Source organism: Solea solea, chromosome 18, assembly GCF_958295425.1.
Source record: "Solea solea chromosome 18, fSolSol10.1, whole genome shotgun sequence".
Taxonomy (NCBI): Eukaryota; Metazoa; Chordata; class Actinopteri; order Pleuronectiformes; family Soleidae; genus Solea; species Solea solea.
Window position 1 is genome coordinate 16,637,286 of NC_081151.1, and position 25,534 is coordinate 16,662,819.

At 39.8% G+C, this 25,534-nt stretch overlaps 2 protein-coding genes across 2 annotated transcripts in view; both read right to left on the bottom strand.

Annotated features, from left to right (window-relative positions):
• The window catches only part of pcnx1 (pecanex 1), a 36,688-nt gene extending 18,157 nt beyond the window's left edge, over nt 1-18,531 (bottom strand). Inside the window, exons 1-9 of the mRNA XM_058614989.1 lie at nt 18,222-18,531; nt 15,672-15,886; nt 12,558-12,663; nt 11,041-11,077; nt 8,922-8,987; nt 7,102-8,832; nt 4,239-4,368; nt 2,216-2,409; nt 191-284 (exon numbers count right to left, since the gene is read on the bottom strand). Coding sequence (XP_058470972.1) covers nt 191-284; nt 2,216-2,409; nt 4,239-4,368; nt 7,102-8,832; nt 8,922-8,987; nt 11,041-11,077; nt 12,558-12,663; nt 15,672-15,886; nt 18,222-18,374 — 2,726 coding nt within the window. The 5' untranslated portion in view covers nt 18,375-18,531. The remainder of the gene's footprint in view (nt 1-190; nt 285-2,215; nt 2,410-4,238; nt 4,369-7,101; nt 8,833-8,921; nt 8,988-11,040; nt 11,078-12,557; nt 12,664-15,671; nt 15,887-18,221) is intronic.
• A 1,008-nt stretch (nt 18,532-19,539) lies between these two features.
• On the bottom strand, nt 19,540-23,965 carry med6 (mediator complex subunit 6). Its single transcript, XM_058615498.1, has 8 exons — nt 23,886-23,965; nt 22,606-22,765; nt 22,174-22,265; nt 21,495-21,577; nt 21,255-21,363; nt 20,994-21,109; nt 20,827-20,854; nt 19,540-20,225 (listed from the first exon to the last, which is right to left on the bottom strand). Exons 1-8 carry the CDS (start codon nt 23,905-23,907, stop codon nt 20,095-20,097), a joined length of 741 nt encoding a protein of 246 aa, XP_058471481.1. The 5' UTR covers nt 23,908-23,965; the 3' UTR covers nt 19,540-20,094.
• Nucleotides 23,966-25,534: the final 1,569 nt, after the last annotated feature.

Consider the following 25,534-nt stretch of genomic DNA (forward strand, 5'->3'; position numbering starts at 1 on the left):
TATAATAATCATAATAAAATGACGTTTCTTCAGATATCAGTCCTCTGTCACATAAAACAAAGAAACAGCAAATAATCACATTTATTTTACATTGGACATTTTTAAATATGTGCAGCATTGGGGGAATTTTACCACCTGAAACCCCGTTCAACACTAAACACATCAGACGAATGATCCGTTTGACACTGACCATATGTTATTGGAGGCTCGTCTGGTTGCGGGTTCAAAATTGACCAGTGACATGTCACATCCAGCGGCCTCGTATAAGGACGGCGTGAGCTTTCCTGGGGGAAAATGAAATAAAAGAGACAGAAAAGAGAGAAGCACAGTAAAAATGTTCATTAAAGTGGACATTTACAGGCAGGGAATCAGATGCTTTGGCAACACTATGGTGTTCACCTGAGCTAATGGGCTTTATGTGAAGATATATAAACATCAGTCATTTCCTGCTCGTCTTGAACACTTTCCACTGTATTTCTGTTGATTCTGTGAAGCTTTAACTTTGATCCTGAGATATAAAACTCGACTTATGAACACAAATCCAACACAGCAAACTTGACTGTTTGAATAAAACTTCTAGCTTATTTCCCCGTGTGTGCCTGGGTTTTCCCCCGGTTTCTTCCCACAGTCCAAAAACATGCAGATTTGAGGCAAATTGGACACTCTGAATTCACCATAGGTGAGAGAGTGAGTGTCTCTATATGTGGCCCGAACTGTACAGGTGTACCCTGCCAATCGCCCTATGTCAGCTGAGATTGGCACAGCGACCTTCCCGTGGAGGATAAAGTGGTAGAAAATGGATATATAAATGTGGGTACTGTAACATAATTCCCGACATGAGATTAGGGATAGGCATTCCAAGCAAAAACATATTTAACGCAACTCATTAGTCGAATAATTGACGAAAAAAATCAGTTTCAATAAGACAGGCCGAAGTAACGCTGCTCTGTGCATCATGTCTTGATGTAAAAAACACATTTTTAAATTCTATATGACTAATTTATCTCCTCAAATGATCTAAAAAACTGCACGTTTCATTCTTTCTTTTAATAATGAACCGTTTCAGATGCATGTTGCCCGGCCAAGTATCACCCAATAAGATTGTCCAGTCTGAAGTAACAAATAATGTCAAACAGAAATAAACACAAACAACGGGAGAAAAGGTATCCGTTTTTAAATATTGTTGTTTTTTTTGCATATAATCCTCATTTTTTTAATTTGTGGAAATGGTGGATTATTGGCTTTTTTGTTGATGGGGAGATTATTAAAAAAAAAAAAAAAAAAAAAAAACTATTATCAATTTAATAGAGCACCTCTACTTATTCAAGCATATCTGTACAGCATGACTCATTGTGCAATGCTTTAAAAATGATGCTTTTTGCGACTGAGGGATCATAATTACATGGGCTGCGACATTTATTCGAATATTAATTGACGACTGAATCACTCGCAAAGTACTTTGATAATTGATGACTCCGTTTGGGTGTTTTTTTATATTGAAAAACAAGTTCTCTCATGTTCAGCCCCTTAAATGTGAATGTTTACTGGTTTCTAAAACTGAATGATTTTAGTTTGCGGACATTTGAGAACATATTCATTCCAAAGTTTGGGAAACACCAATCAACTATTTTCAACATTTTATGCACCAAACAACTAATCAGTTATCCAACAAAATGTTGGTTGAAGTCCTAAACGAGTGATAATGCAGAAAAGGAATTATTAACACACATTTGTGTCTCAAATTATCAGAAGAAGGGCATCACACACAAGCAGCTCTTACAAAACCAGTATCAGTTCACAATTAGGTGCATCTGTGTCCTCAGGACATCAACAAAACATGTTTATACTGTATATAAACACCAGTAGCAAACAATGCTCTGCTGTCAGCTCTGCCGTGAACCAAAATATCCACATCCAAGTGAGGTCACGTCCTGGCTGCTGACACAATATCACAGACACAGATTAATGGAGCATGGATAATTGCGCTTAGCTTTGACTCACTGCCGTTCAGACAGACAGTCAACTCCAACACTGGTCTCAATTCTGCAACTGAGCTCTCCTCAAACATCTGCAAACCATCAAAGCCACTGCAGCAACAGTCAAAGCAAAGAATATAAAACCAGAACAATAATGAAGACTATCCGATCCACTATCCCCTCAACAACCAGTGAGAAATCCCTCTATCCTAACACCTCAGCTCTCGTTTGCTCCCTACCGAAGTCGTCCTGCAAGCTGGTGGCGCCAACCGTTGAGCCCTTGTCCTGAGAACCCTCCAGGTGTGTGCTTCCATTCCTGGCCAGCAGGGAGGCGCTTGTGCTCAGCACGGTCACCTGAGACGGGGTTCGGGATGGCTGACTTTTCACCTGGGAAGTAGAAGGCTGGGAGGCCTGGTTCAGAGCCTCCTGAAGACTGTTGGGAGGAGAAGAAGGGAGAAGAGGGGGAGGAAATGAGAAAAGGGGGGAGGTCCTGAGGGGGGGGGAGTGGTACTGTTGATATGAATCACCACAGAGGGAGGGAGATGAATTAATGTCAACATTATGGAGGGATATCTCCACATGCTGGTTGCAGGTCATTTTGTTTATTTATCAGACGTCATGGCAAGATTCCGTCAGTTTCACTCCATCTGTATTATGTTGTGCATTTCATTGCCAGCGCAACCGAGTTATCTGGTGGCCGACTCTCAAAGACACTTTAGCGCTTAGCGTTTCCAATGTGACAACCCTTATTTTTGGGAATAAACGCAGCAAAATGCCCTAAGAAGATGTTTCCAATGCTCAAAACTGCCCATTTATGTTTACATCGTACATAAATGGAAAAAAAAAGTTTATTTTCTTATTTCAACTTCAATATGTATGGCTGTATCTGTGCTTTCTTTTTATTTATATTCAAAAATTAAATGTTTATTTACTTATTATAATATTTAAGGTAAACTTGGAAGTGAAATTCAAGTCTCACTTAGATTTCCATGTTAGATTAGATTTCCACATTTTATTTTGGAATATAAACTTTAACACTTATTGTTCACATTAAATGCAAATATTAGTGTCCTATAACAGTCTACCTATTTTCTTTTTACCCATCAACACTTCAAAACACTTGTTTCTCTAACACAGACAGACCTAACTAAGTAACTGTATGTATCTACAATTATGTACAATTTTACACGATACTGATAAATCCCATTAGTGTTGGATCAGTGTATTAAGGTATTTAATCAAGAGAATAACACACACACACCATGTTCTCGTTAAAGCTATTGCTGGAAGGTTACAATAAGTAGTCAAAAACTGCAGTATATGCAGTACTGCACTAAGAAGGTCAAAACAGGAAAACTATTTTGCTAATTTAATGCTCCTTGGCAGACTGCATGTCTGTTTACCTTTCTAAACATTTTCAAGACTCCGAATTTAACACGTGTCCTTGTCAGGTACATGGTTTGCAGGAGTATGTAACACACATGGCATAATACAGACGGTTTCACGCGGTTTCCTGTGACCTTCCATTTAAGGCAAGGTCCGTCTCGTCTTAAACAGCAAATGTTAAATGCCAACTCTGACTAAAAAGGAGTTAGAGTTGACAAAAAGTTAATCAAAACTGATGTGGTTCCTGTAAAGACTACAACTGGAATTAACAAAAAAAAAATTCACATTCTTAGAAATGTATACAATAAGTAAATAAAAAGTAGAAATCTAAATAACATGGTGTAAAGACAGGCACATAAAATCCATTGAAAAGCAGCCTGGGAGTTGAAAACAGCAACAATGCAGTAAATTCCTGTGGTTGAACACTGCAGACGTTGACCTTTTGATTTTTCTTTTTTTTAAATTGTCGTTTTTCTCCCTCTCTTTAGAAAGTTTGCTTAAAAGGGCAAAGCAATTTGATACAGCAGCACGTCTGTATTATTGAATGAATCACACACAGTTCTGAGAGGGGATTCTATGAGCGACGCTTAGATGAATCAGAAGAACTTTGTGCTTCCGAGTATGAAAAGACAGACCATACCCAAAATGTGGATTTGAAATGAAGTACAATACAGTATGACAACAGGATGAGAAGAGTGAGGTCTTGAGAGGAGAAGGAGGAGAACCAAGGATATCACATGCAGAGAGGAGACACCCATCCTAGTGAAATAGATGATGCCTTGCTTGATTTGGGGCAGGAAAGAGCGCCACCTGGTTACATGCTCATACCAGGCAACACAACGACAGAAAAGACTCCCAGCTCCATGCATGGCGTACCTGAGAGGAGATCCAATGAGGGAGGTGGGTGGGGTGGGGTTACTCCCTGCGTTGTGTCGCCGCCGAACTGCCTGCCGGCGAAACGTGCTACGCTCACGCCGAAATACGACCGCCTCCTCGCTCCCCGGGGCTGTTACAGTAAGAGACATCAGTGGATTGTTTCCCCTTTCTGTGGGAGCTTCATGTGGACAATGGTAGCAGAACATAACAACCCCATATGATATGCTGGGGTTCAACTACATTTGAAAATACTCAAGCAACAACAGCGATTACCAAATCTGCTTAATGTAGAGAGTCACCATAAAATGGACAAAACAACACTGGAGCATGATGTAAAATATTGGTTTCTTTGTGATAAAAAAAGTTCTGCCCACATCTGTCTATTTTTTGTTCATAAAGGATGCTGCTTGTGAATAACTTGAAAGTGGGTTATGGATGATAGGGGACTGGCATTGACACTGTGGGAAACTGAGTGCTTTTAGTGCAGATTTGTACACTTGGAACAGTTCCTCTACTTTCAAACATGGTGCAATTCACTAGACTTGGAGTTAACAGCTTTATTTGGTCTGGTGTAGATGGTAAGTCATGGTGACAAAGCTGTAATAACAAACTTTGAAAAAGATATGGTGCATGTACACTCATTATGACTGTATGACCTTTCTGTACTTGTGCTTCTGTTATGCTGCATTTTAGTATAATAACATCATTGTTACTTGTGGCCACATCGCCTGGTTACATACAGGCGTTAAATAAGCTGCTTTCAGACATGAATTCTAGAAAATGTCCAGAAAATTTGGTTAGTCTCGAGCATTTCATGGATTCTGACGAACACATACCAAGAATGAGGCAGGGAAATCTAATTTTCAGGACAGGATTTTCCTGTTGTATTTTGTTCAGAAATTTGACTAGGAGGCTTACAAGAAATTTCCAGAAAATTCCTAGCTTACTGGAAAATAATCTCAGGACAGGTACAGACTTCTGAGAGCAGATACAGTCTTCAGTTGTGGGGACTTTAGCACTGGGCAGCCTGCGAATAGCTAAAAGAAAAAGAGACTATCTTTAGAAAACAACCAGGTCTACAAATAAAACCAAACGTGTTTAGCTCTTATGTAAGCCATGTGATAGAAAACAATGAAAGGTTTATCACGGCCACTTAGAAGAACATTAACTTGCAGCTAAGTGATTTAGCAGGCTGTAGCTAAGGTAACCTAGCTAAATTTAGCTAACACTAAAGCGAGAATAGAATGTCAAAAATAAAAGTGTATTATATTGGGAATGGGACGGGGTGACTTTGGTTACTTATTTTATTATGTGGTGGTCTTTGTGGAAAATAATCTCAGGACAGGTACAGACTTCTGAGAGCAGATACAGTCTTCAGTTGTGGGGACTTTAGCACTGGGCAGCCTGCGAATAGCTAAAATAAAAAGAGACTATCTTTAGAAAACAACCAGGTCTACAAATAAAACCAAACGTGTTTAGCTCTTATGTAAGCCGTGTGATAGTAAACAATGAAAGGTTTATCACGGCCACTTAGAAGACCATTAACTTGCAGCTAAGTGATTTAGCAGGCTGTAGCTAAAGTAACCTAGCTAAATATAGCTAACACTAAAGCGAGAATAGAATGTCAAAAATAAAAGTGTATTATATTGGGAATGGGACGGGGTGACTTTGGTTACTTATTTTATTATGTGGTATTTATTCACTAAAAAATACTAAAGGCAGCTGCCGCAAATTAAATCAGCACAATAATTTCATGAGGTTTAAAAATTTGCAGAGAAACATGTCCAACAAATTTCCACCAAGAAACCACAACTTCAAATATTGGTTTGTGTCCGAAGATTCCCCCATATATGTGACCTAGACAACTTGGACTTGGGGTGATTAAAAAAATAATGTAACATTGAGAAAGAGACGGGGATACAGGGATAATAAATGGCTAATTAAGGGATGTTTCTGGTAAACGGCTGTCATGTTCAGGCATATCCTGCTTCTAATAGTGTCTATCCCAGGAGGTTTGCAGAGTAGAAGAGTGAAACAAGAAACAGGAGGATCATAAAACGTGTTCACAACACACAGAAGCCAAAAAAGAAGAACCAAAACAGATGGGAACTTTGTAAAAAAAAGAAATAAAGACAATATCCAATATCCAGTTTGAAGAATGTGGGGGAGGAAGTGTGTATGTGAGAGCTGCTGTTTGTCTAACCTCAGAACAAAGCACACACTGTGCCATCATGCTAATAGTGATCTATGCAGGGAACACCATGCTTTGGCTGGGATTTTCACTTCATGGAAACTCACCATGGTTACACTGAATGAGCAAAGCAAAGAGCACAGCAAGCACACACCTTTTCTATTACCAAAACTGCAACCTAAACACTGACCCTGAAATCAAGTGTCCTCAAAACAGATCCTTTGAAGGTGCGAGGACTGGCCAAAATTATACTCTTGCAAGGGCCAAAGATAGTCACCCAATACATTTATTATTATTGTTATTATTATTATGGCATAATAATAATAAAACTGGTTTCCAGTAAATGTGTGTTTGATGCAAATTTGAAGCATCATTTCGCTGTTCAAAAAAAAATTCCGGACAAAAACCAGACAAACAGTGTCTGTGTTCTTTCAGCAACCACTTCTTCTGATAATTCTCAAAAATCAGCAACAGACATCAAACAAGTGGATTAAAATCTACAGTCACATTTGGACTTGTTGTGAATGTGAATAAAAAGAAAGGTCATATTCAACAAACAACAACAACAACAACAACAACAACATACTATGTGGATTAGTCATCAAACACTAGCAATAAAGCAGACAGAATGCAGTGTGTGCAGTATGTTGGAGTGCTGTGAGTGGAACATACCCCGCAGGGAAGCAGCAGTGGCGTCCTGAGGCTCAGTGAAAGCTGCCTGGTTGGGCAGACTGTTTCTGGAGCGGGTTACTGACTCCAGCTGGGAGGCCCGACCCAGCAGGGATGCTGCATCGAGGACTTCCCCTTCTTTGGCTTCCAGGTCTGACTTGGAGGTGGTGAGTGGCCGTGGTCCAGCTGGAGCACCTAGGCGACTGGGATCATTAAGGCAGGCAGCCGTACCACTGTCCAAACTCAATACTCTGGCATGTGTTTTGGCACTGCCTGTGCTGGGGGTACGGCGGGAGGCACGTCTCCTACCTCCTACTCCTGCCTCAGATCCTGTCGCAGCTTTCACTGTGGAGGAAGAGGAGGAAGAGGCTGCACCGCCTCCAGTGTGCTTGGCTTTCAGGGCCCGGTAGCGGCCCTCTGGTGAGTGGCAGGAGCGGGAAGTGGTACTAGATGAGCTGTCTGTGCTTAGGTGGTTGGTAGAATGAAGACTGGAGGCACAGCTGAGTTCACTCTGATCACTGGAATCCTCCTCTCCACCTCCAGTAAACACAGCACTACAAGGCTTGGCCATGCTGCGTTTAGACATGTAGTCCCGGTGACGACTGGCGTCAAAGCTGCTTGCCCTTTTCTTGCCAGAACGCCGGCGTCCACTGCGCCCCGTTGACAGGGAAGAAGTCCTCTGAACAATGTTTTCTGACTTTGGTTGAGCGTCCACGTTCACTTGCTCCTGCTCTGTTGCAGCTACATCAGTTGAGCCATCTGCTCGGGTCCTGATGCCAGGCTCTTCCTGGCATCTTCCAGGTTCTACAAGCTCTTGGACTGCAGCTGATAGTGTGTCAGCAGGTTGTTTAGAAGTCAGCTCATTGGCATGCGGGTTTTTATTGGCCTCCCTGGAAGTAAGTTTGTTGAGGCCTCGTGAGCTAACGCTGCTGAGGCTCGTAGTCCTGCCGTCTGCAGGAACAGATACGGCATCTCCTCTGTTCCGTACACGTTCATCCCCTGAAAGAGAGAGCAGGCTCTCCACGTGTGTAGAACTGGTCTGCTCACTGTGAAAGCTGCTGACAGTGCTGTTGGTGTCCCTATCTGTGCCACTGCAGTAGCTCTCAGTGGAGCCACTACTGCGAGTACTCAGGCTCCTCAGGCTATCAGCACTGCGCTCCCCTCCCTGGGACTTCCCTCCTCCACTGAAGCCTTTCCCACCACCACTTACATCCACTTGGTACAGTCCTGAGCTACCTTCCCCTGCTTCTCTAGAAGCTGAGCGAGCAACTCTGCATAGCTCTTTGTGTTTGTAGCAGTCTATTCCAGAGGTGGAGGGCACAGCCTGGTCCTGCTGGTACGGCTGCTCGGACACTTCTCTGTCACACACCCCTGGCCTGTATGGTCTGGCAGTCTCCAGCTCACACACAGGGTCCAGGCCGCCTCTTCTAGGCGGAGGGTACAGAGCAAAGTCCGGTAAAGACGGGTCAGGAAAAGCAGAACCCGCCGAGCTAGAGGTTCGAGGTAGGCCCCGAGAACGGAGCTCTTTCCTAAAGGTCTGAGATTGCATGGATGCGTGACTGGTCACCTCGGTGTCACAGGAGGAGTGCGACAGGCTGAAGTGGTAAGCAGCAGAGTTAAACACATCAGCGGGCTCCCGGGACAGCTCTGAAGGACACAGGGAGGTTGAAGGCTGCAGTGAGGCGAAGGAGTCATTGGGAACAAGGCAGTACATCTTGGCATCGGACAGCAGATCTAAATGGACACCAAGAAACGTCTGAATTAATAAGGTGTCAAAATACAACACTCACACACACACACACACACACAAATTATATGTTTACCGTGATCATGACTACAGCTCTCAACAAGAGTCAAACTGATGTCATCGGAGGTTTTTCCCACATCTCCTGCAAAAAGCAGAAGGAAAGAACTTAAGATTGGACAGGTTTCAAACCACTACTCTTGGCCTCTATAGCAAAGAGTACAGAAAAAAACCCTGCTATCTTCTAAGCAGCAGGGGTGTATATATTTCTTCTATATATACACTAATTGTGTTATAACCAATTCCTAGTGTCTTAATGAATGCAGGTTTTTATCTGCTTTGGCTCTAATCAGCATGAGAGAGATGTGGGGGGAATGTAGACATATCTTCTACATCCGTGATTTGTTTCTAAGAGGCTTTAATTTGATGAAGCAAAACAGGCTCCTTTAATGCCCTGATGGCTACATGAGATAATGTTCAAAACAAAAATGGAACTTGTCCAATTTGGATTGAATTTTGCCTGGTCGTACTTCACTGGAGTCTGTGAGGGACATTTTGAGTAGATGGAACCAAAGAGGAGAAAACGAATAAAAGCTAAAGCCCAGTAGAACTCCTGTCCTACTTTAGACCATTTCCAACCACCAGCTAATTAGAGAACACGCTGAATTATTCAGACAATGCAGCTGCTTCGCTCTAACGCTCATGACAGTAAATCCAGAGTAAAGCCACAGGTTCAATTATTGTGTTCTTCTCAGCGGCTCAATCAAGAGTTCTTGAAGAATTACTCCCATGCTGCATCTTATGGTGTTCTACGTTTTTTCTCCCCTCACACTCAGCAGTGCCCGTCCAAAGCTGCCTCATCTGTTGACTATTGAGGTCAAAGCAATGCTGAGTCAGACTCCATCTCCTGTGTAGCTGGAGTGATCATGATCACAGATGTGGTGATTCCAAAGACAAGCGTGCATACAACGAGCTTTAAAAAGGCACAGTTCTGGTCCTGGTTCTCAATAAGATGTTCTTTAAATGTATATCTAATTGGGATTATTTTATATGATTTACTATATCAAAACAGAATTTTTCTACATAATTATTCTCATTTTCATTTGAATAATACATTTTAAATGATTACTGTGGGATATTTGTGCAGATCTGTGAGGAACAAAGATGTTTTCTTCAGTCTACGGAACATAATGTGTATAGGTCAGGACATTATTTAATCTAAAATGATCATTTGACTCACATTTTTGCTCTCAGAAATATTGCGCCTCCTGTCTTTTTAAATTTGCAGCAGGCCGTGTTGCCACTAAAATGGGCCCGACTATTTCCGGTAAGCTGTCAGCCAACAATGCAGGGACGTATTGTCAGTGTCTGCAGAATTACCATGAGCTTTTAGTGACAATTAATAGAATTTTGTGGGGGATGTAGCAGTGCTCGACGTCTGTCTTCTTACGATACTTAAATTTAAATGCCTTTTTCATTTTATAGTTCACGTTGATTCCCTCAGGGCTAACTACTAAAACTGCTAAAAGACAATGTTAAGATTCTCGATCTATATTGGACATTTCAAACACTAATTCTACCGTAGAAAGTCCAAGTTTCCCTTTAACGACAACTCACCAGAAGTAAAGAGGCTGGCTTATATTTTACTAGAAGTTGTAAGTGACGCTCTGTGCAAACAGTCAATTGTGCTCATTTGGCAGACATTGAGGATAAAACAATTATACTTACATAAGTATACAGTGTGTATACAATCACCTGATTGCATAAGTGGGTTTTCATAAGCCTAGAATTTATATTTATATCAGGAGCTGGGTCAGCTCTGCAGATCCCGACAGGGTTGGTGTAGTGGTTAGCACTCTTGCCTTAGCAGCAAGAAGACCCGGGTTGGAACGAGCAATTTGGGGATTAGGTCAATTGGTCACTCTTAATTGACTGTAGGTATGAATGTGAGAGTGAATCTCTATATGACCCTGCGACGGACTGGCAAACTGTCCAGGGTGTACCCCGCCTATCGCCCTATGTCGGCTGCAATTGCCCTGCGACCCTCCTGTGGAGAATAAAGTACTAGAAAATGGATGGATGGATGTTCTTACAGTAGCCCACAATGGACAAATGAAACATAAGACTATCCAACACACTTGAAATCATTTGAAAAAGTATTTTTGTATACACGACAAAGTATGTGCAGTCATTGTTACCTTTGGCAACTGTTGTTCTTCCATGAATGGACATAATCTGGAATGAAATAAAAAAAAAAAAAGATAAATCAGCTCAAGTTTGTCTTTTGAAAGCCTTTGGTCCAGACATCAAACATCTCATCACAGAGTAAAGTTTGGGCTTCCCTTCCTGCTCGGCACAGAACAGCTGAGCACAACATACCGGATTGATTAGTGAACCAAGGACACACGGCACCCATGAGGATTCGGGGGGTTAAATATATCTCACAGAATAAAACGGCGACATAACATGAGCTGCCGCATGTCATAGTGATTGGATGTAATTGAATGAAACCCTGTGTGTTCGTGGGCCATCGGAGGTCGCAACTGGGAGTAACGACACCTTAGAAACCGCAAATTAACAACTTGGCACCATGTGCACGGACGAAGATAAATGACCACTACTCTGTGTACAACTGACTAAATGTGAAACAAATAAGACATAAGTGCAATTAACAGTTAAGTGTGTTTTTTCACTATTGATGCAAGCGGTGGCCGTTTTGGAATCCTATGTCAGGGTTCGTGCGGTTGCTCCAGAAACACAAGCTCCTGGGGAGCCCTCATAGGGAACGACAACATTTCAGTGTTAACCAAACACATTTCAAATTTCTAGCCAATCACAGGAATCACAAGGTTCTACCCAGATGAGTTTGGTGTGGAAGCAGAAGGACTATGTCTTTATAGTCCTTGCTTTGTGCAGAGTTATTTTAGAATAGAAAAAGGACCTTCTCACACAGAAAGATGAAAATAGAGTTAGAGTAATAGAGTAAAAGTAGAGTTATCAACTAGAAAGTGTTCATGTCTTTTCAAATGTATTGTCAAAAGAAAACTAATTATATGTACAATAGTATATAGTCAAGACAAATGTATGTACAAAGCAATATACAACAGATACTGTAGCCTTTCATTTTCACTTCTGATAACTTAATTGATCAATTGATGATTTGTGTGACTGCCAAATTAACCCCACAACCAGCTGATCATTTCAAATCTATATAAAAAGGGCATCCACAGGTGGTAGTAATGCCACGGGACATGAAAATATGCAAAAAAAACAAAAGCAAAGAAGAGTCAAAGCCAGTAAATGTAAACAAAACTGGATTAAGACTTTCAAGAAAGCTTTCAAAAAGAAAGAAGAAAATTGTATCTGACACTTTTGCTAAACAACAAGTTTTTTCGTGAGAAACCCTGGATGTTTATAACTATTGTTTGCTTACACGGGAAGTTCCACAGGGAGTCGTGCGAGCCAAAACATTGCAGGACCTCACACTTTGCAGAAACAAGATGGACAGTAAATTAAACAGACACTAAGTGCAGTGCTGGTCTGAACCAGGAGGCTAACTACTTTGGCACATTTCCCGTCTTTTATTTGAAGAAAAAAAACAACCAAAAACATACATTTGTCTTGCTGAAAAGAAGGAAGAGAAGGGGGTAGGGTTCATTTAAACGGGGTCGTGTTACTGGATATTAAGTTTGCAGCAAACCAATGCTCTGCTCACCTGCTGGTTAGACTCCATCCCAATATAGGAGTTCCTAGAACTGCAGTCCACTGGAGGAGTCTCTTGCCTGATGAAATCTGCCATCTCGATACCCCCTCCAGGATCCCTGCACACACACATACGTATTAGTTACAGGCACAGTGCACTCCCCTCTTATGCAGTTGGTCAGGTCTAGGTTCATGTGCCCGAAAGAATGAGGTCAGCTGACGACCTGAATATACTCAATTTTTGATTGATTATTTCATCAATGGACTTTTCTCTTTCCTTGACAATGCCAGGATTCGTCGGGCTCAAATTGTGAAAGAGTGGTTCAGGGAGCATGAGACATCATTTTCACTGTGGAGTGGTCACCAAAGAGTCCAAAACCTTAACCCCATTGAGAATCTTTGGGATGTGGATGCTAGAGATGAGCGCAGTGGATCAAGATCTTGGTATAAAAAAAATATATCTTGTGACTAGCCAAAATATTTGCGATTGCAATATTTTTTTTTAGGTTTTCTAAACAGAAATTGGGCAGAGCCTTGTGTCTGTATCTTCAGAACTTGGTTTGTATCCATTTGCTCTTTACAAAAAATGTATTTACATAACAATAACAACACTTACTTATGTTATAATACACAATTTTCGTTTTCTTTTGTTTTTGAGGAAAGGTGCAGCTCCCCCTTGTGGCACTAAATAAATCAAGAGGACTGTATGTTGGCGAGCTGGACAACATTTTCATGTCACCCACGTAAAATATTCACAATTCTTTCCATTCATGATGATCCTGTTAATTAAAATTCACTACAATTCAACTTATTATGTTTGATTGTGTAAACATCTTGATAATAATATTGTTTATTGCCTCATCCCATACTGATTCAAGACAAAAAAATACCCCACATCATTTAACTTTAAAAACTTCAAAACAGGCCTTGACGTCACTTACAAAAACAGATGTAAATGTCTCTATATTTAGTCCAGAAATGCTTGTTTAAACAGTTGTTATGTCAAAGTCAAATAACTTGCAAAGGATTGTCTATAAATCAGGATCAAACTACAACACAAACACACAGAGTCATGAACTACATCACGTATCCAGTTAATGAATGAAAAAAAAAAAAAGACCAGTGAGGGGAAAACAAGTGGGTGGTGATGTAAAAGAAACAACCAACAACACGTTAATCAGCTTCAGCTCAGGTTGTCTGCTCTACTGTAAACTCCAACGACCTGGAATGTGACTCCAGATGTGTGGGCAAAGTTGCGACTGCTCCTGCGGTTGAGAGCTCTCATTTTTCTCGTTGCCTTTTCCCCTCTCTCAGCGTCCTGCTTAGTGCTCCCTTCGGAATGTGAATATGAGTCACCTCTTCGAGTCATGGGCAGTAAAACGGTACAAAAAAAAAAAAAAGTCACTGGCATTTGTTCCTCTTAAAAAAAGACTGGCATTTAAAGTTGGAGAACTGCACCAAGGCTGAAAACCACAGTGCGGGACAATACAATTAAAAAAAAACCTAAAGTGAAATTTATTTCTATTATTTGTGACTGTTGTATCTTCTGTCTAGGGCTGAAGATTGATGCGTGGGGGGGTTTGAAGATAATATGTTAATATAATAAAGAACAAATTCTTTCCAAATTATCCCTTTAACAGCATTGGTCACTGTCTGTCTGTCTGTCTGTCTGTCTGTCTGTGCACATTTTAGCCTATGAATGGTGTGTGTTGCAGATTTTGATGCCTTGAAAATAAAAAAATTAAAAAAGGCAAACGTTAAGTTTATGCTCTTTACACTTAAAGGAATACTGTAAGTGTAATAACACCGATTTGCAATTAGCTTTGTATTACTAGAACAGGGGTGGTATTTTTGGGGTAAAATTGTGCTTTCCAACCTCAGTTTCCCCTGAGTTGAGAAATATCTTTCATTCTTTTCTTTGTTACGTGTCCACCAGTGACACTTGGTCCAAGCCTTGGTCCGAGGACCAAGTTTCACTGGTGGGCGCATCAATCATCTGCTAAATAACGGTCATACTCAACATAAACATCATAGGGTCAATTACCGTAATTACGGTATTAATTACGCCCGATTTCATTGGTAATATCCTTGTTTATAATAAATGTGTCACATGTTGAACTCTGTATCTTAAAGCATTAAATAATAATGGATTAAAAATAAGGTTGTTTATAATTTGCATTTACATTTTTAATTTATTTTTCCCAAGGATAACTTGGCCAATGAGCAACAAAGACACATCAAAACTAAAACTCATGTGCGCTATCCTCTGTATACTGTATATACACATATACGATAAAGTATTTTTTTATGAAGCTTGTATTGAAATGATGTTCCATAATTGTCCACGCTCATATTCATGCGTCGACACACCGACTGTGAAATAAGACGCAACCAATGACAAGATAAATTCAATTAAAGCTGGACACTGTGTTCCTTCCAATAGTTCTTCCAAGTTTTATATATATATAGAAGGAAATACACTTGTTTGGCCTCAAGGATGCACACAAATATGTGTTTAGTTGAGAAACACTGAATGTAAACAGGACTTTATTTTACTTCCAGGCGAAGCCTCCAAGGCAAAATAGAAGAGCAAGCAGCTTTCAGTGGGAAAAACAAGCATTCCTATTGTACTGTGTTTTAAAACACAAGCCAGAGTGTGGACAAATTACGTAAGCAATTAAGTGTACATTTGTTTGCTTGCACACCTTGAACTAGATTATTGTGTTTTATGGTTTTTTTTCCAAATGAAGGTACAAAGTATCAAAGACAAAATTCTGGTTAAAGCTGGATGTGACTATCTGGAACCTTTTAAAGCACAATAATGATTTTTTTTTTTTGTGTCTTTTTATGTTTCATCACCAGATGACTCAACCCTTGGCCTCAGCCCTGATAGACAACTGTGGATTACGTCACATTTAAAAAAAGGGATAAATACAAAATATTAGTGATGGGAATCACAGGGTACAGGGTTCTCTGATGACATATCACAGTCATTTAATGACTTCATTCAATAGATTTCTGACATCCACTACCACACCGTGGTGTCATCACTGCTCAGGAAGCATGATGCCCTCTACCTATTATTCTATCCTCCTACTCAGACTACTCAGTCACGAGGACGACTTACCCAGGGCCGTTGCTGTCCTCCCGCCGGGTGACACCTCCATCGTTAGCCCCCTCAGTGCCGCCTCTGCTGCCCTGGCTCTCTTTGGCCTGGTGCTCCACCACCTCCCCCTCATCCAGGGCATGGTGGAGGCGGTAGTTCACCGTCTTCAGCAGCACAAACATGGCAGCAATCACACCGCAGTAGATTCCCACAATCACCATGGTTGGCGGCAGGGCCTGGGATTAGAGAAAGGGGGAGAAATGTTCAAAACACCTACTATTTTACTTTCTTTATCAACCTCAACAGCCATATAGGGAATATCAAATTGTTATTGATTTCCAAGTGTGCACTTTAATTGTTTTATTCCTCTTTTAAATGCATGTTTTAAAGCCTTGCACTGTTCCTCTTAATGACAGTAATGTCCAAAATGACAACACAACAACAGTTTGGCAGATCAATGACGTTGAAGTGAAGGTCATTACTATACATCAAGTGCTAATGATCAGTTGCTTGACTGATCAGGTAATTGACCTACAACAATATGCGACTACTTTGTTTATGAATCATATTAGACTGCGATCGGCTTCCTAATGAGAACATTTGCTGCTCGTCATTGTGACATTAATATGTTGGAGTTCTTTATAACTTTGAATTGATGCCCTTGTGCGAGCTCAAACCGGCAACTGACTATTACTCACAATAAGCTAAACATATAATTACGACAGCTATGTATGATGCATACGCTGGGTTTTGAAAAGTACTGCCATCAAAATAAAGGTAGAGTGTTTAATCACCCACACCTACACGTCCAGCACAACAAGGTGTCTGAGCTGCTGCGTCTCTCCACTGTCCTTGAGACATGTTCCTGCATCAGTGTGGGGGTTATTAAAAAAAACAAAAAACAACTTGCAGCAGCAGCGCTTTAACCTGTGGCTCAATATAAACCACAGACCTGACCGACATATTTCCACTCCAGGAATAGAACGGAAACCACGAACCGATATGAAACATCGGCTTCTTAATATAGTGGGTGGTATGCTGAGCAAACAGCCATTTCCTAACGTGAAGACACTTACTGATAAACCGCGATGATGCGTTCACTGACAGCTCTGAACTTCTATATGTGGATGATAGAGTGTGATAAACAATCTTTGATAGTGAGTCCACAAACACAACCTGGTGTGTGTGTATAGGAAGGACCTTATCTGATATAAACACTGACCAGTTGTCCTCATGGGAACCAAAGCCTGGTCCTAATGAGGCAGAGGCTCATTACTGAGGCTCTGATTAAGGTTATGAGTACTGTGTGAATTGTGGTTTGTGATCAGGAAATCAAAACAACTGCATGAAGCCGGCCCTGGTTTTCTGTTACACCATATTTTGTTTATCTACTCCTTATCTCGGTTTTCCTTTCACCAAGTTCTAGCTTTTACATTCCGTCTCACTTGAGCTTATAATTTTGCCAGCACGTAATCTGTCAATTTATTAGGGACACTTTATGATACTGTAATACCTTATGAGTCAATCATATGGCAGCAGCTCACTGCATTAGGCATGTAGGATTGAAAACTTGACAAATTGAGCATCAGAATTGTGATTTTAGGGCCTTTGAAAGCAGCATGGAGATATCGGAGGTAGACCGTCTGGTCTGACTACTTCAGAAACTGCTGACCTACTGGAGATTTTCACATATAAACATCTCTACGGTTTACAGAGAGTATTTCAATGAGTGGCAAAAATGTATCATTGATGCCAGAGGTCAGACAAGCCTGGTTCCGAATGATACTCAGTGGGTACCACTTTATTAAAGTACACATAAACTAAAGAAAAAGTGTCCCGGCTGGTGAGTTGAGTAATTTCAGTTAAGCTGTCCAAATTATTTGAAGTCAATGCAGTGTCCTGATAATAGTAGCTGCTCGACGGGCGTCCTTTATGGGCAGTTTAGAGGACAGAAGTAAACAAAAGACCCCCAGGGACAAATAACCCTGAACAAATAAACAGCCAGTCATTTATTTGAATGGCAGATTAAAGCTGCCAGGTTGCTGTTACATCCTTGTCAGCTGTGATCTTGCAGTCACAGCTGGTAGCTGCTGCTGCTTCTTCTTCTTAAATCACAACAGACAGTAGGAAAACAAGTAGATAACAGAGAGAGGGGGACGAAATAAATGAACTGGTTGTGTCTAATCTGCTGCTTAATAGCCTAACACTGAATTTAAACAATAGAGTAGTTTGGTCCAATCTAGTTGGTGGATGGTTCCCTCACAGACGAAGCATTAAGACATTATTTTGTTCATGTGTCCCACCCACAATGGTTTTATCTGCCAGTAAACCTGACCATTTAATGGTCAATTGGTGTGTTTTAGGTGTAATTAAAGGTTTTCTGAGGGTTTAAAGAGTCATGTACATTGTTCGTTTCCAGATAATAGACAGAGACCGTTAGTATCCCGTGACAGAGCGGACGGACACCGTGTTGGGTAACTTGAGTGAAGCGACAAAAACATCGAGTTAATGGGGTTTTGAACGGGGGGAAAACAACGACAAAAGAGCGGCAGCAGTTGTAGTAGAGCTCACCATGTAGAGAGTGAAGGGGAAACATAGCAGGAAGAGCCAGATGTAGAGATGTAAAGCGTTGACGAACGTGTTCTGGTCTGGGTCGTAGTACCATCCGCCTGTGATTGAAGCCCAGACCCCCTGCCGGAGGATCTGGAGAGTCTGCGACCCCATGTTGTTTTAATCCGAAGCGGAACCGAGCAAGCGACGGCAACAACCGGGGCAGACACGCTGGCTAGTGTCCGCCAAACATGACAAACGCCGCTGTGTTTCCAGACACTGGCCTGAAAATCCCCTCTGCAGCCATCTTCTTCCTCTTCTTCTTCTTCTCCTTCTTCTTCTCCTCCTGTTCAACTGGACAACCAGCAGGGGCGCTCTTCTCAGTCCTCCAATGAGGGGACTCCTATCCCACCACGCCCTGCGAGGAATTTCTTCTTCGTGGCTTCTGTGCGTGGCAGCTGTGGTGATGCAGATAGCCGATGTAGCTGAGATAATCAGCACATTGAATTAAGACGTTTTTATCATTTAAAAGGGACAATGTGTACAATTTGTCAGCATTGTTTTATTGTCTTTAGTTAGCAACTAAATATATGAATAATTTGTTTGTTTTGGTGGTCCAAAATGGCAACCTCTGTATGTTGACCCTGCTCCTGATATTAAAAAAGGGTCATTTGCCAGTAATGAAAACAATTCATACAATCAGGAATGACATAAGCACGATTAATTTATCCTCAATTCGAGCCAAATGAAAAACGTTATCAAATTTGTATGCACTAGACCTTTAAAAACTGGTTCAACAATAATATTAGAAACCCAGCTACTCAATGATAATGGGATACCGTTCAACTAAGAATTATTTTACCATAAACTCTTTTAAAAGAGGGACAGTGGGGATAATTTGTTTGTTCATTTCAATTCTAACATAGTTAGAACATGCAAAAGACTGTACATTAGCAAATATATTCCCAAAAGCCCTGTATCTATCCATACTGTGCTTTTATTACTAATTAGACACATGGGGATTCAAAAAATCTCCCATTTACCAAATTCATCTAAAGATGAAGATCTTCTTTGTTCTGATATTTAAACTAAAAATGGTTCAACAGTACTGCACACTAGAAAGAAATGTGTATTATTGGAATAAAGTGTGTGACTAAATGGCGACACCTGCTGATAACACCCTGCTACTTCAAGTTCCCACCGTTTTCATAAAGACCATTTACTGACTGTTCACTATTATTATAAAGAGTCTATCCTGATTAATTTGAAGATTTCTGTACTTTGTTTTGTTTTTTTCCTACTCTCTTATTCTTCTTGTCATCAATTAAACACATTAGGATAGAATAGCAGATACTTTTTAATACAAAAAACAAGTGAAAATATTTGTAACTAAAGAGTCTGGATTAAGAGGGGTTTTACATTTCAGATGTGATGATGCTTTCATGACACATCATGCTGTGAAGTAGAGTAGGGATCAAAACTGTCCCATGAAGTCACTAAACCGCAAATATTACGCTGATGTCAGCAGTAAACCGACACTGATGATGATGTCAGCCTATCATTTGCAAAAAAAAAAAAAAAAACAACTCATCCAAGACGATATACCTGCCGATTTCAAAACGTTTAAAGCCCATTTGTTGGTGCAGCTGCCTGAAATGTCCATGACGCCAAACCTATTAAGTACACGAGACTAAGGTTACAGTGTAAAAGTAGTCCTGGCAGTGAGAGGGGCCATTTCATTCTTAGCATCCTGTAAACTGATCAAATGAGCAGAGTGGAGAATCATCTTGCAGTTCTGGAAGAGGGCAGGACATATTCTATATCTTTTTCAATGAGTGCTGTAGGACTTCTCATAGCTCTACTCCATCTTCACAGAGAGCGACATGTGTATTCATCACTGCAGCCGTGCTCTCTTCTCAGGAGGGGGTTTACTTGGTGGAGCTGGAGCGGACGACTTTGTCGCCGGTTCCCTCTCCTCTTGTTTTACGGTTTCTGTGGGAGGTTCAGGCTCCTTTTTCACCTCAACTGCAACACGAGAACATGCAGTCATGGGAAAAGTTAAGGAATATTTGTGGATCAGTAAAATCAGAATCAGAATCACAATTATTGTCATTGTATGTTCATACAACAAAATTAAAAAGTACAGGAAATAGAATAAACACAACACACGGAGTTAATATTAATTAGAAACTGGATACTAATATTAAAAACGAGATAAATAAACTGTAAATATATTACATTTTAGATATTAAATTACATTAATACATCCCAATCCATCAATATCTCAGTCGGTTGACACATGTTAAAATGTCAATATATCCACTCAATATTGTGTTTTATCTCATGCTATTCTTCAATTTAACACTTAATTTTTCCATGTTATTTATAGTTAGTTTTATTCAGTTTGTTGGTTGTTAACTTGCTTCCATGTATCCACTGGACTGATTTGTGTTGCATCAAACTGCATTTGATTTGTTTAGTCATCACAACTTGGAATAAAAACCAAAATGATGCGTGAGCATGAATTTTGTTTACATTCATTTCAATATAAAGCAAGCAGTGATGTTTCACAGGCTCTACCATGTAACTAAAGCTTCAGACTATAATGTAATGACTCATAACATACCTGGAATGGGCTTTTCCCCAGGTTTAGGCTGAAAGAGAACACAGAATGAAACATATTACATGGATTCTATCATATTTTCATGCAATAGTTTTTATTCTATGAAATTTTAATGAAACAGATCAACATTATTTTACATTGATAGCTGCTTTGAGTCAATGTAACAGTACCTGGTAAAACGTTGGTGGGAATTTTGACCTGAGGTCCAAAAGCAGTGTGTCCACACGGTGCCGCTGAAACAAAGAACTTGGCTCCTCTTTCTTCTTTGATTTTGGCTTTGCCTTTTCTGTAGTAAAGGATTTTGTTAATCAAGTTGTTAACTCCATCTTAACTAGCATAACTCGTCCTTTTCTACCAAATATTCATTATGTTGTAACAGAAACTATTCTACTACTAAACAGAGAAGTTTCAAAGACGTTAACAATCTGTACCTCTCTCATCCTGGTCCTTGAAGTGCCACCAGTATCCTTTAGATGGGTGATAGCGGCAATATGACATGGCCTCATCAAACGCTGACTGGATTCCATGAACTGCAGAAAGCTAAAAGAGCAACATTTGATGTGTATCACATTAAAATGATCATCAGTCCCACACACAAACATCCTCCATTAACACATTTTAGAGTGGACATTTTGAGGTTTATATTATAGGACAACAATGTATATCCTTACTGCTCTGGAGCTGATTACTGTCCCCAGGTCTGGAGCCTGATACACAACTCCTGCTATGATGTAGTAGTCCGCCATAGATATCACTGTAGAATAGAAACATCAGTGGAGAAAATTTGTTCTTTAGGAGTTTTAAATTCAAGATAAATGGACATTTCCAGCAAAAACACTACACAAATATTCAAGAGCATTATTCGTGGAATATTGCAAGACTTTTTTTTTTTTTTTTTTAAATCATTGCTTGAACAGAAACCAGTCAAATCACTAATAGCTACATTTACTGATCAACCTTTTGTAATCAAATGAATAATCAAATAATCAAGTATTCATGCTCGTCCCTAGTGCATGCAAACATTTGACAAGAGTGTAAAAATACAAAATAGGCATTTAAATAAAAACAAATATAGGTGTTCTAATGTTTAAATTATCCAAACATTTAGTGACCACATTCCTGCAACTGGATAATGACTAAAAGGGCCCACCCAGTGTCATTAGGTCATCTGAAGTTCATTTCCCAGTTATTTGTCAGCCGTATGTCATACATATCATTTGACATTTTTATTAGAAACCATATATCCTCATGATTTCACCAGAAGATGCACTGTACTCTGTCTGCTGACTCATCAGCCTGCGGCCACAATTTAGTTATTTACTGACAGCTGAGTGAGATGACACTGCTCACCCTGTGTTGGTGACTGCCTCTGTTGTTTACGGATTATATAAAGAATTGGCTCCTGAGCATGAAGAAGAATGTACTCCACTCCCACCATCTGACTAGAGAGAGGAGAATAAAACATTAAAAGCACCTGTTTGGAAACAAAACATGCAATTTATCTCATACTCCTAATCATACTGTGCAATGTCTGTGTTGCAATTTGGCTAAAGTAAGAGCAAATCAAATCTAGATTAAGGCAACTATATTGATCCCAGAAGGGCAATTCTTTTGTAGTTTACAACCCTCCTGTGGAGGATAAAGCGGTAGAAAATGGATGGGATGGATGGAAAGACAGATATTTTTTTTGTCATGTGTCCTGTAATGTGCACAATATAATTGTATATGACCACTATCAGCGCTTGGTGACCTGCTTAATGTGTGTAAGATGAATAAACTTACTTCAGGTGCTCCAGAGTGAGCCGCTGCATCTTCACTACCTCATTATTGCAGGTCCTGTCATAGAAGGGGTTGCTTCTCTCAGAGAAATAATCCAGGACATTTCCAGGATTAAGAATTGGCACCCAGCCACTGTCCACCCAGGAAATCCCGAGAAGGTTGTCTGCAAGGAGAAAATGTGAAGTAGGAAAGCTAATCAGTCAGTCAACATCGTATTCATGGCATTAATTAATATTATCTACATCCATGGTATTCAAACTGTGGTATATGTACCACCAGTGGTACAAGAGCTTCCTCTGGTGGAGGAAAATCAGAAATACCGTTTTACTGTAACCATCTCTTCAGATTTGCTCCATCTTAATCTAATTTCACTATACCAGTGTATGAAGTATATGTGAGGAAGAGGAGCATGATGAGAGAACAAAGAATCCTGTGAAAAGTCTGTACCTGACTTTGCTCAGCCTAGTTACACTACTGTATTTTAACATTGGTGATAATGGTGTAACTTGAGAGCTCAATATTTTCTAAGGTGGTCAAGGCTATACAAAGCAACCACTGGTCTACAGGGTGGATAAGACCATATCCTCAGTTGATGTTACCTGTCCCACTTCTGTTTAACAGGTTTTTTTTTTTACATTAATCACCACTTGTAGCAATATAGGTATATTGTAGCTATAAAGTAGGTATAAAAAGTTTCAGAACCACTGATCATCAGTGAAAAGATTTCCAGATTCACATTAAAATGATATACATATAAACGTCTATATACATACTTTTTCCTTCAAGAGGCTTCACACTTTAATGACTAATACATTGATTTTCATGTTGTAAATTGTAGATTACTACATATTATTGTGTATCTTAAAAACAATGTAAATGTATATAGTTTTTCTTTATGTCATTAAGTTTAGTGAATATCTACAGTAATACGTATATAACGCCTTCAAAAACAGGTCATTGTTACGAGCAATTTCTGATTAATTGGTATCTTTAAATTACGAGGCAATACAAGAACCAGCGAAAAGTACTTTTAACTACATAGATACTGCTAAAGTGAGAGTCTAATAAACGGACGTTTGAATTAAGCGGAGGAGATGCTAGTTATTGCTAACGTTAGCTTTATCTTCAGCCACTGCTAACAAACACAGCGGAACTTGTAAGTTGTCAACGACAGCTTCATATCAAACATGTTAATGTGACACGTGAAGTAAATATCACTGTCACAATTTTAATAGCCCTGGAAATAACTTTATATCGAATTTAAAAAACGCCGATTTATCTACCTCTGAAATCCAACGACGACATGATGTCAACAAAGAGTCCCACACTGATGACGTCTGACTCTGTCTAACGTTGCAGTTTGATGACGCCATCTTGCTTTGGTAAATCAATGTTTTAAATACTAACCCAGAGGGCATTTACTGAAACAATAAAGTTGTAATAAACTGTGAAATTAAAATAATATTTAATAAGCAATGCAATAAAATATCAAAGAAATGGACTTGGGCTGGGCTTATTATTTTAACGTTTTCTTACCAAACCAGATTATTGATGATAAATATGGTAAGCATAGCTGTATTAAATAATGAATCAATAATAATCTTATATGATTTATATTCCTGCTTATATATATAATCAAAATGTTTAAACTATTCTAAATTACACAGCATTTTTGGAATCCAACTCAGTAAAATTGTAGGCACTCTTTATTTATTAACATTTGTGCATGTGTGCATCTTTCTTGACAATTCGTTTACCTCTAACCCAAAAGAAATATACAGTCAGAAGAGTAAAGTCAAGCATCACGCATCCAGTCACATTTAACAGCTTTCATGGTTCACGGTCTTTATTTTTGATTAGCATTTGCTCCAGAGAGCTGAAATTCCAGAGACACACCCAGACAGCTGAGTTCACTCACTGCCCTGCAGTCAGTGTGTGACAGGAGGACAGATGGCAGATAAACAAGCTCAGACACATTCCGTGTTGTTGGAAAAATTACATCAAAAACAAGAAGCTCTTGTGTCAGAGGATATGAGGGTGGGTTGACCTTTATTCTGCACCCTTCCTGAAATCATAACAGTGACTTGTGTAACACCGTTACCCTCTATATACCCCTGAGTTTTAATGACATCACAGCCTGTCATTAGAGATTGCCGCCAGAGTCTCACTACAGTGGCTGTGCAGTAAATGAGCAGTCGGGGAGAAAGACAGTCTGCACATGATGTGATACTTCTGAGTGGGGATGACTGCCTTCCACCAATTTGTGATGAGCCATGCACTGATAGGAATATTCAAGAGGAGGTGGTTCATATTCACTGCTGTGAAGAGCTCCTCTTACTGCTTCTACCCATTTTAACAAATGGAGGCTGCAATATTGGATTTTCTGGATGAGAGTGCCTGGAATCATTATCAGTAACTACACCTATCAATACAAAGATGCAACAAGAGTCATTGAGTTTGAGTCTATCTATCTATCTATCTATCTATCTATCTATCTATCTATCTATCTATCTATCTATCTATCTATCTATGCAACACAAATGAAAATAATAATAATAATAATGAAAATAGATAAATAAATATAAATATAAGGATGAAGAACAGCAGTTTAATCCAGGCTGGTATCTTTTTCCTATTGGCCTGTATGTATGTTCTTATTGTTTTCTAATATATTATATTTTATCTTTAGATTATCTATCTATCTATCTATCGATCTATCTATCCATCTATCTATCTATCTTACTCGGAATAAGAACTTCATGTTCAGTTTACAAGCTGATAATGACATTATGTCTAGATTAATAAACAGATAATGAAATCAAAGCTCTTCTCTTCCTGTTGGACCATCGCTCCTGCGTTTATCGACCAATCGGCTCATCACAGAGGAAAAATACTAGAGGAGGTTGTAGACGTTGGAGCGCGTCGAGCACAT